Source organism: Stegostoma tigrinum, chromosome 3 (genome assembly GCF_030684315.1).
Source record: "Stegostoma tigrinum isolate sSteTig4 chromosome 3, sSteTig4.hap1, whole genome shotgun sequence".
Classification (NCBI taxonomy): Eukaryota; Metazoa; Chordata; class Chondrichthyes; order Orectolobiformes; family Stegostomatidae; genus Stegostoma; species Stegostoma tigrinum.
In genome coordinates this window covers 100,845,923-100,858,143 of record NC_081356.1, presented here as the reverse complement: position 1 = coordinate 100,858,143, position 12,221 = coordinate 100,845,923, and the positions used below count along the sequence as shown (strand labels likewise).

General features: G+C 39.6%; 1 protein-coding gene across 5 annotated transcripts in view; it reads left to right on the top strand.

Moving 5' to 3' along the window:
* The window catches only part of msh3 (mutS homolog 3 (E. coli)), a 270,075-nt gene that overhangs the window by 19,541 nt on the left and 238,313 nt on the right, over window positions 1–12,221 (top strand). For all 5 annotated transcript variants that reach the window (XM_059644779.1, XM_059644778.1, XM_059644780.1 and 2 more), the window contains exons 7-8: window positions 4,915–5,053; window positions 11,491–11,657. In XM_059644779.1, coding sequence (XP_059500762.1) covers window positions 4,915–5,053; window positions 11,491–11,657 — 306 coding nt within the window. The remainder of the gene's footprint in view (window positions 1–4,914; window positions 5,054–11,490; window positions 11,658–12,221) is intronic.

Here is a 12,221-nt window from a genome sequence, read left to right as displayed (position 1 = left end):
CCTTTGGAGCAGGTGGGACTTGGGCCTCCTGGTCCAGGATTAGGGACATTACCTCTGTGCCACAAGAAGGCCCCTCATAGAGTTGTAAGCTCATATAGAATTATTTAGATTGGGTGTGGACAGAGTTGCTCTGTAGTCCAGAGTAGTGCCAGTTTGGCAGAGTTGATGTACCCGACAGCTGTGTTGCAGATTCCCAGGGACCAGCCTAAGAATTTTACATTTTTGGGTGATTTTGCTTGTATTCAGGAGGTAGTCCTGGCTGGATTTTATGGGAACAGTCTCTGTTGGCTTTGCAGACCACCAGCACAGGAATGGAATCCCAAGTCTACATGATGTTAAAAAGCAGTGTGAATTTATGTAAATTAAGCCCTGCCATTATTTTGCTCTGGTTTTAAAAAAAACGCTGTGAGCATAAAGTGAGAAATGTTTACATTAATTTTCTTATATTTGCAAATTTTCTACATTTTATAGTTTCTATTGCCTGATTTTAACAATAGCTTGATACCACATTGCATTCAAGATACAGATATGATCTTCAGTAACACCAAACTTAATAACCATGCTTGTCCTGCCTTTTGTTTGGTCTTGTACATTTACACAGAACTTTATAGCACAGAAATAGGCCATTTGATCCACAGATCTCCTCCACATGACCTTCCTCCTAAGCTTTTTCAACTGAAACCATCAATATATCTTGTACCTTCCATTCTTGTGTTTTTTTTTATAGTTTGTCCTGAAAGGCATCTGTGTGGTTGGCCTCAATTTCTCCCTGTACTAGTGAATTCTGTGTTCTTGTCACCTCTTCGATTGTAGTAGTGCTTCTGAGTTGCTTTTGGATTCGTCAGTGATGTTACAATCAGAATTGCCCTTCTCCCTCCACCCACTTTTAGTAACCACCCCTGGTCAGCTGCATCAACGTTTTCTTTCTCAGTTTGGCATGTAGCTGTATCACACTTTAAGTAAAGCCTCGTTCTCTAGATCAAAATTAAGGTGCCAGTTACCACGGTGTTCGTGAATGAAAGAGAGTTTTGCTGCCTACTAACCTCAAAAAAAAAATAAACGTGGCATCAAGCATGCACACAAATACAGGTATAAAGCTTGAACTGGCGATACTGTCTGGTACAAAGGAAGTTCCAATAAAGAACAGTTTTTGTTTTATAAAAGCAAGTCATTAAATGTTCTTGAGGTATTAGATCTTAACCTGATCTTGTGGTTATTTAATGGATGTGTTGGATCCTCAGCAGGTGAAATCTGTAAATATTCTTGATTCCTCAGTGAAAAGACGAGTCTTCTTTGTGATTGACCACTGCTTTTGAGGGTCCGAGTGAAATAAGAGAGAGAGAATCTTCCAGTTCTGTCTTAAAGATCCATTTTCCTTCTCTGTTCTGTCCCCAAAACTGTTTTCCTCAAATATAGTTCAATTGTGTATTCTCATGTCTGGTTCCCTTTTTATTTTGAAGCTAGATAATCTGCAGGCAACTTTCATCTCAATGTGTGAAACTTCCAGAAAGGTGTAAATCTGTTCTAGTGTCTTTGTTTAACTTTAGTTTCATGAGTTTGGCTCAACCTGATCAGATGAGCAGAGTAGCCACCTTAAATCAGTATTTTCTCCTTTAGTTTTCAAACTATTTTAATTCATGAACTATCACTAGTGTTAAAATCAGGCGATAGAAGTTGAGAATTGATAAGCCGTCTTTTGCCAAATTTTATTTTTGACACTTGTTTAATTTTTATACTTTTGTCTCTGTTTCTGGTCTTGCCCATGAGTGGGAACATTATCTCCATGTCTGCCAGTTAAAGCAGTTGCAATATTAAAGATTTCTATTCTTTGTTATCCTTTCCTTGGAGACAAGATCCTTAGTTGGACTCTGTCTTGTTTAAAGGTGTGATAGCCTAATGATATTGCTTGGAAGCAGTTTGACCAGAGGCTTGGTGAACTGTTAACTGGAATATCTGGAGGTGAAAGAGTGGTATCAGTAAAACTAAATATGGAGTTATTAGATTGTCACATTAACCCAAATGGTCCATTCATCCTCCTTGGATTTGCTGTCCTTCTGTGGTCTGACTCATTTGGGACTGCAGTCCTACTCAAACATGGTTTACTCTCTTAACTGCCCTCTGAAGCTACCTAGGAAACCAGCGATAGCAAATGTCTGCAATAGAAGACCTCACACCACAATCTCAACGGAACTGGCCTTGCACTCTAAATAAATTACAGCTTGCCAATAATACCGACTACTCTGCAAATACAAAATAATTTTGAAAAAATGCATTGTGCTCCCCAAAACAAATTGAACTTCTGTTTGCCATTCTCATTGCAGAACTGTGAGGTAATTGGAGGGACATTGAATATTGTCATTCACTGTAAGTTGCATGGAATATAAAATTACAGTCATACTGGGCTTTGGTGAGACCGATGTGGAGTACTGCCTGCTGTTTAGGTGTCCTCACTTAAGAAAGGATATGAGTGTAATAGAAGCAATTCAGTAAGGACTTGTTTGACTGATACCTGGGATGGGCAGTCGATTATCTTGAGAAGGCCTCTGTCCATTCAAGTTTAGTGATCCTATTCAAACACACAGATCCTGAGGGGACCTGAAAAGGTGGATGCTGAAAGCATGTTTCTTGTTTGTGGGAGAGATTAGAACTAGGGGCTGTGGATTAAAAGTAGGGGGATTTTCATGTAAGATGCAGGTGAGGAGGAATTTTGTTTTCTTTCAAAGGGTTGTGTCTCTTTGGAATTTTCTTCCCCAGAGAGTGGTGGTGGAGGTGGAGGTGGCCTTTGAAAATCCTGCATGCAGGTAGATAGGCTGAATCAAAAGAGACTTAAAGGTTATCAGGTTTGTCAGAAATGTGAATTTGAGGCTACAGTCAATCATGCGATGAATGGTGTGGCAGGCTAGAGGGACAGAAATAGCAGTAACTACAGGTGCTGGAGAATCTGAGATAACAAGGCGTACAGCTGGATGAATGCAGCAGACAAAGCAGCATCAGCAGCAGGAAGGCTGACGTTTTGGGCCTAGGGTCTAGGCCTGAAATGTCAGCCTTCCTGCTCCTCTGATTCTGCTTGGCCTGGAGGGACAGAAAGGTGTAATCCACTCGTGATTTGTCTGTTTATTTCTGGTTGCTAGGAGATGAATGAGAGTGAACTTGGCTGACTCATTTGCCAATGTTAATATTTCACTTGCCTCCCCATATTTTTTGGGAGGTCGAGCATTTATTTTAATCCTTCCTGTAATTCTTTGGGTTCATTAGATATGTGCCATTTTACTCCTCATCAGCTCTCCAGCCAGAGAGTACAGCACCTAAAGTTTTTCTTGTGGTTATTTTAGTTAACCTGTTCAGATGTGTTATATGTCCCAGCTCCTGTGTAGGTGGGACTTGATCCCAGATCTTCTGACCATCACTACCACAAGAGCCCTACATAAAGTTGTAAGCTTATATCAAAGTAATTAGGGCCAAATTATTTTCACAATTCAATTACAACTATCTTCTTACAGGAGACACAGTGTCCAGTAGAAAGACTGATACAAATCCAAGTGGAGGCATCTGAGATCAAAGAACTGAGAGCTCCTGGATTATGATGTACTTGGATCAAAAATCTAAGGCCAGTTAGTCTATTATCTAACGTTGGAAAGATGTTGAATGAAATTACTTAAGAAAATAATAGCATCACATTCAGAAAATCTTAAACTAATCAAGCAGAGTCAGCATGGTTTTATGAAAAGGCAAATTGAGCCTGACTAATTTATTAGAGATTCTTGATGAAGTCGCATCCAGAATGGATAGAGGGGAACCAGTAGATGTATTGTATTTGGGCTTCCAAAAGGCATTTGACAAGGTACCTCACAAAGGTTAAGCGACAAGCCCACGAAGTCTGAGGTAGTCTGTAGACAGGGAGAGAGAATTGGCAAACAGACAATTGGAGACAGCGAGTGGGTTCTTTCACAAGTTGATGACCTGTAACCAGTGCTATTCTACAGAATCGGTGCTGGGACTCCTACTGTTTACAATATATATCAATGACTTGGAAGAAGGAAGTAAATGTACCGTAGCCAAATTTGCAGATGACACAAAAATATGTAAAAAGGAAAGTTGCAAGAGGGACACAAACAGTTAGATTATGAAAATTAAAAAGACTGGGCCCCTACTCAATGGAATTTAGAATAATGAGTGGTGATCTGATTAAAAGATATTGGATTCATAAGAGGTTTGACAAGGTAAATGTTTCTCTCATTGGACAGTCTAGGACTAGGGAACGTGCTCTGTCAGAATAAAAGAATGGCAAATTAACAGAGAATACAGAACGAAGAAAATTACAGCATAGGAACAGGCCCTTCAGCCCTCCAAGCTGCCCGTCACAACTAAAACACCCTACCCTTCCGAGGACCATATCCCTCTATTCCCATCTTGTTTATGTATTTGTCAGGATGACCTTGAAAAGTCACTATAGCATCTGCTGACTGAGCTGAGGGGGAATTTCTTCTCTTGGTGGGTTGAGAGTATTTGGAACTCCTTGCCATGGAGAGCTGTGAGGGCAGAGTCCACATGCACATTTAAGGCCAAGATGAATAGATGGTTGATCAGTAGGGGTGAGGGCAAGAAAATGGATATGAGAATTTTTCCGATCAGCGTATTGAATAGTGGAGCAGTCTCAAGGGCCGAATGGTATCTCCTGTTGCTGTTTCTAAAGGACTTGTGGTCTCAAGTTGACCCGTTTCTGTGCTGCAGATAATGTCTGTCTGAGGAACATAAATATACTGTATTGTCTGATGACAAGACTGCAAAATGAGTTTGAATTGACATTTATGATTTTTGAGCCTGATTTAGTGACAGTGTACACCGAATGGCAGATGTTGTAATTAGGTAATTAAATACAAATATGCTCTACTGTCCTTAATTATTGCTACATATTAACCCACTGCTGAACCTGGACAGTGACTCGGTCGAAGATGTGCCAAGTGAGCTTTCCAACAACTACCTGTTGTGCATCTGTGAACAGCTGCAGAAGAGAAAAGATCACACGAAGCAAGGAGTTCGGATTGGGCTTGTGGTAAGATTTCTTTCGTTCACAATGAAGATTTAAAAGGTGTCTGGATATGCATCTGAAGCCCCATAACCTCCCAGGGACACGGACCTAGTGCTGGGAAGTGGGATTCGGGTGGATGGCTATTCTTTTCTGCCAACACGGCCATGATGGGCAGAGTGGTCTCGTTCAGGGGCATAAATCTTCTTGCTCATTTTAAGATTTTAAATGGCTGCAAAGGAACTTACAGGGATGTGGGAAGATTGTGACAGGGGCAGTACACCAATGGACACGATGAGTCAGATGGCCTTAACTGTGCTGTAAGGCATCTATGATTCAATGAATTTATAAATAGCCGCCAGATAAACAAAAACTGAACCTAGATTGCCTTTTTGATCTTTTATATTTATTGGAAATTGGTGTAAGTTGATAACCTTGGTGTAATAATGGATTAAACTTTATTCTGGGGCCTTGCATGCAATACATGTCAAAATAACAACTTGTGACCCAAAATGAAGAGCCAAAAATATAACTTCACTTTGAATATAATGAGGCATTTATTTGTCCAGTTAAAAGTTCAGTTACCGTACAAAAATTCCATGTTCCCTTGCAGTACTTTTTGTTTCATGGTTGCATCATGGACAGTTACCTGTAGTCTTCCTTTGTGAGTTGTTTGCAATTTCCAAACCTGTTGGAACCATTACTGCCGCTGTTGAACTTTACAAGAGTAGTCACTCTTGTAATGTTAGAAACGTGACAGCTGATTCTGCACGGCTGAGTTAGAACACAATCTCATGTTAACTTGTTCAACGTGTTTCTCCTCCAGAATTTCTCATTACTAATAAATTTCACACTGGGAAATCTTTTTTTGGAAACTCGTCAAAATTAAAACTTCAAAGTGTCAAATTAGGCAGAAAAGCTTGGTCTTTAAAATGTGTGCGTCGTAACCATTTCAGAACAGGAATGGACAACATCGCTGATGTCCTAAGGGAAAAGTTAAAATCCAGAACCTACCTAATGAAGAATTTGCTTGCTGTAAGTTTTGAGTGAGTTGTAGGCAAAGTATTGTGGAGCCAGCAGATGGCAGCAAAAGACAACAGTGCCTGAAAACAGTTTGTCCATTCAATGAATAGAAGAGTCAGCCCCCTACGGTTAAGGAGGTCACTTACTTGAAACATAGTGCTGTTGTGACAAATGTGCTGTGGCATTTTATGATGGGTAGCAGCAACTGTTGTGTTGTTTGGAGTATTCTTTTAAAGATGTCAGCTTTATTCACTGTGTTAACTTGGTCAGCCAGGAAACAGAGCTTCCTTATACAGCAGCAAAATAACACAGTTGGAAATCTGCAATGAAAACAGAAAATTCTGAAAATGTTTTTGGATTTGGCAGCATGTGTGGCGAATGAAACAGAGTTAAGATTTCATCAGCTCTGATGATGGATCATGACCTGACACATTAACTTTGTTTTCTCTCTGCAGATATTGTCAGAGACAGAGTACTGTTCTGGATGTGAGATTGCTCGCTGAGCTGGAAGGTTCGTTTTCAGACGTTTCATCGCCATTCTAGGTAACATCATCAGTAAGCCTCCGACAAAGGTTCGTCAGAGGCTCACTGATGATGTTACCTAGAATGGTGATGAAACGTCTGAAAACGAACCTTCCAGCTCAGCGAGCAATCTCACATCCAGAACCTCAACCTGAGCTACAAATCTTCTTAAAACTCGCTAACAGAGTACTGTAAAATTTTGTTTTTTTTTGTTCTTAGCTTCTTCGTCAAAAAAATTACTTGTGTATAAATTGTTAGTGCTTGGGTTTTGCTTTGAGGATTTGTTTGAAGTTTTTTGAGTCAGGTTTAAATACATAGTTTAAAACCACATACAATGCTTTTAGATGGTGACTGGAGCAATGAAAATAGTTGTCTATTTGCAAACTGACTTTAGCAGCAAAATTCTAGTTTCTGGTTCCAAATTTTGGAATACATAGCAGATATTATGAACCAGATTTTATTGTCAAAATGGTGATGAAGTTTGTGGCACCCATCTTTATTTATGGGTAGATGTTGCAGATGGTCAATTTAAAAACATGTGCAAATATACCAAAGCTCAGTCCACTCTATTTCTGCCAACTGTCTCCCCTCCACCTATCTTGTCCTCTATCCATCTTCTATCTGCCTCCCCCCTCCCTTGTTTCTGAAGGAGGGTCAAGGCCCGAAACATCAGCTTTCCTGCTCCTATGCTGCTGCTTGGCCTGCTGTGTGCATCCAGCTTGACGCCTGGTTATCTCAGATTCTCCAGCATCCGCAGTTCCTACTATCTCTGATATACAACTTTGAAAATATGGCTGGTTTTGAATAAGCTTATCAGAGGAAAGAGGTCTTGTTGTTACAAGATGCAATTGGGGAGGCGATGACCTAGTGGTATTATATCTGGACTGTTAATCCGGAGATCCAGATAATGTTCTGGGGACTTGGGTTTGAATCCCACCATGGCAGATGGTGGAATTTGCATTTAATAAATATCTGGAATGATGACCGTGAATCCATTGCCGATTGTTGGTAAAATCCATTTGGTTCACTAATGTCCTTTTAAGGAAGGAAACTACCATCCTTACCTGGTCAGGCCTACATGTGACTGCAGACCCACAACAATGTGGTTGACTCTTAACTGTCCTCTAGGCAATTAGGGATGGGCAATAAACGCTGCCTGGCCAGCAATCCCCTCGTCCTGTGAATGAATTAAAAAAAGTGTATATAAACTCTTAACAAATTGATCATTGTTCATTGCTTCCATACGTGCTCTCTAGCACTGAAAATTGCTTTTAAGCATTAATTGTAGTTGGAGATCTTAAAATGCCACATTTAATTTTTTTCCTTTCTGCTGCCTTCTGCCCTATTCTGTGTCAGATTCTGTATTAAATTTACACATTTAAGTTTACACTTTATTCCCACTGTTTCTTTCTTCAGTCTGATGGGTTAAGAAGATACATAGTTACTTGCCGTGTTCACTTACGTTCCCCTCAGTGTCGTGTTAACAGCTGACATTTTCACAAGTTAGTGTGCGCATATGTCACACTAGACTGGAAATGTTAATTCTGTTTCTCTGTCCACACATGTTACCGGACCTGCAGAGTTTCTCCAGCACTCTTAGTGATGTTATTTTAAATAATGGTTGACTCCATTAGGTGTGAAATTTGGGATTGTCCATTTTAATGCAAACAAAATTTATTCAATAATTACAATTGTATGATTGTAGTAATGAAACATTGTAGATATTCCTATTCTCTGTCTGTTGGCTGGCCATTTATTTTATTTAATTTAGTACCTTTACTAACGGTTCAAGGAATGCAGTACTTTCAAACAAAGGTGCTGAAATACCCTTTTCATTCCCAACATAATTTTAATTTTGGTTTTGAATTTTTAATTCTGCCTCCAATGATGTTTATTTGTTTGTCTCCTGGTTTTGAAGCAGTGAGTGTGTGTGATTGTGGCACAGTGATATAGAATGTGTCCATTTCCGACCATCTCTCCGGACTATATTTTCCCAGCTTCTGATTGATGTAGGCATTGGTGAATTAGTTGGGACAATATGGCAAGATTGGACAAATGAGATTCTTGACATTGAGAAGAGAAAAAATCTGGATTGTTCCTCCCAAAATTTGAGTGGTGAATTGAGGTTCTCACTATTGAGTGGCAAGAGTCAATTTGCCTTTGAGACTTGTATCTCATTATGACCTCTACTTTCTTCAGTTATAGGTATTGGACACAGACCAGTCTCATTACATGCTCTTGGCTCATCTCTGAGCCATCAGCAATACAGTTTTCCACTTCAGTTCTGGACTTTGGATTACACTGACACCTCGCATTGTAATGTCTCTGCCAGGCCAGTTTGTTCATTGGGACAGGTACCCTGGTATCAGGACAGAGGAGGAAAAATGGATTGGGAGGAGAGTCTGTACTAAAGATTCAATGCAACACAGTCTTAGTCAAGCTCACTGATTTTAAATCAATCTGTTTAGTGTTGTTATGACAAAGTATTTTCTTTTCCCCAAAGATTGGGGAGCATTTGACAATCCTTGCAGAAATCTTAATAGCCCCCACTCTTTAACTGTGCAATTTGAATCGCAGAACTGTATCAACAGACTGATACATTATCAGAGCATTCAGATGACTTTTGGTTTAATTTTCTATTTCTTTACGGTCATGAATGAAAATCCCACGAATTTGCCTTAAAAGCAACATTGAAAGAATTAAATATTCAAAAACACTACGTCACACACACAATGAGGTGGAACCTGGTAAGTGCACAGAAAGGATATACAGAAGATAAATTTTCTGATTAGCGTCATTGCTTAAACAGCAACAATCGTCAAAAGGAACAAATAAGGTTTTATAAGGCTTGTCTTATCAGTGATAGCACTGTTAAGATGTGATTATTACCAAAATGTCACATCATAACATAAATCCATAGCTATCTTATATCCCTAAACAAAATATGAGCTGCTGTTCCTTTTAAAATTTAAAATAGACCACATGGGGTCTATATTAACTCACCATAATAGGCAACGGAGAATTACAGGTGAAAATAGAAGTAACATACCACAACACAGCCTAAACCCACTGTGCATGAACCTGCTGCAATCTTTGTGGTTATGTATTATGTCTGTGTACCACTCTTGAGAGTTGTCACCTGTCATTACATTACTGTGGGAACCTGATTTCATTACAGTTGGCATGTTGGCCATGTTTCACAGGGTACAAGAAACCTGGTAATTAAAAGGATTGGATCAAGCAGCTAACACGGAAGCAGAACATACAGCACAGCAACAAGCCCTTTTGCCCACCATGTCTGTGCTGACCATGATGCCATTCAGAACTAATCCCATCTGCCTGCACGTGGTCCATATGCTTTTTATAGCATAGCTTGGGAGCCCCCAAACTTTCTGCCAATCATGGTCTCACCTCGTTGCTGTAAACGACAGAATGCCCCAGCTTCCCCCCAGATCAGTGATTATTTTTTTCCTTCTCCGTCTCCATTTGGGCTGCTGTTATCCACCACTGCGCCCCCCCCCCCCCCCCCAACTTTATATCATGCTATGGCCTGATCTTTGCCTCCTCATCCTTCCGAACTCTGTGGTTGGAATGCTGCTTTGCCGAAGTGCTATCACTTGGATGAAATGTTAAACCTGACTAATTTCAGGTGTACGTTTAAAGCTCCCAAGATATGCTTCTGGAAAAAAAAACTTTCTCCTTTCAATCAGTACATCCAGAGATGCAGTAACTAGCCATTCATTTAAATACAGTTGTGTAGCCTTCCTTAGTTACTCTAGGAAGAATCTGCAAAGTGCTTTGTTGTCTTTTACCCCAGAAAATGGCTCTACATGCTATATAAACAAATGTTTCAAGTTAAAAAGATTTAACCTTAAATTGATTTATATCAATACTGTTAATTTGTTTTTTCATAATAGAATGGCACTTAAGAACTCTGTAGATTAACAGATTGATTTTTCAATTAGAATGGAATCTATTTTATTACACACGGTAGTGCATTTCTCACAATTTCTCTGAGCCCTACATAAGTAATTAAAATTGCTGGATTATAGGGTTCCTCGTGGCTGCCTTCCCTATTATCCTGTGAACTTGGATGTTTGCTTTTTTGATTCATGGATGAGGACTCCCAAATATCTCTGTTCCGTAGCTTTGTGCAGTCTTTCTCCATTTTTAACAAGATTCAGCACCTCTATTCCTGCCAAAGTGCATAACTTCACATTTTCTCCAATTTATATTCCATCTACCAAGATTTTGCCCACTTGCTTAACCCCGCTACATCGCTCTGCAGACTGAGTGTCATTCTCCCACTTCCTTTCAATCCTATTTTATGTCATTTACATACTTTGCTATGGTACATTCACGTTCCCCATCCAAGTTTTCAAAATGTTATCATAGATAATTGTTATTGGAATTTAGAAGAGGTGATTATATTGAAACATAAAAATTTGAGAGGACTTTACAAAGTCGATATCGTCTGGCTGTTTCCCTTCATGGGGAACTTTGTACTAGAGTTCACAGGTTCTTGAACTTTCGAGGAGTCAGTCTATGGTAATAGGGATGACAGGAAAGTGGAGTTAAGGTCAAGCTTGGATTATCCATGAGTATTTGAGCGGAGCAGGCTCCAAGAGCTGTAAAACCTCCTGGTGCTATTTCTTATGTTGTAATACTAGAATCATGGTTCAGTATCTTGGCTTGTGGGATATTTCTTGCAACCTATGTTAGTATCATTTTTGATTTAAAAGAAACTCGCTGGTATACCTCTATCTGTTTTAGTCTGTCAACATATCTCTTAAAAAAATTACAAAATATGGTGAACTGCATTTTTAGAAAATAATTAATCTTCAATCGCAGAAACTTTGCATTTCTTAGTTTTGGCTGATGAATGTCCAAAACTTGACTTTAACCATTGTATTTCACAGGCAGTCCAGCCCAACACCGGTGACGTGGTTTATGATTGTTTTCTTGATTGCAAATCCAGATCTGAGCTGGAAAGCCGGATCCTATGTCTACAGCCAGTTGAAATTTTGCTTCCAGTGGAGTTGTCAGAGAACACAGAAAAGCTTCTCGCAAGCATCACAGCTTCAAGGTATAATGTGAGATGTGAGCAGATTGACCTTTCTGAAAGGATGTTTCTGAGGTGACTTTTTTCCGAGATGATAATTGAAAACGGCCGGCTTACATAATGTCTATAATACGGGAATCAGGTTTGTTGCAAAAGCGCAGTGGTGGGTGTGGTTTTGTTGATGGACAATATTCAGTAAACGTTATTTAGACATTCTGGTCTCTCTTGAATCTGTCTGCGTTGTGATTTTAATTTTTTTTGTTAAATATTTTGACATAAAATATTGTTTATTCTGCATCCTCCGCGAGACCAGAAGATAAAGGAGCAGAATTAGGCCACTCAGCCTATTGAGTCTGCTGCAGCAACCATTCAATCGTAGCTGATATGTTTCTCAACCCCATTCTCCTGCTTTTTCCCTGTCACCTTTTATCCCCTTACTAATCAAGAACCTATCTGTCTCTGTCTTAAATACACGCATTGTCTTGGCCTCCACAACCCCCAGCGACAATAATTTCCTTGGATTAACCACCATCTGGCTGAAGAAATTCCTCTTCATCTCAGTTCTAAAGGATCATCCCTTCAATCCGA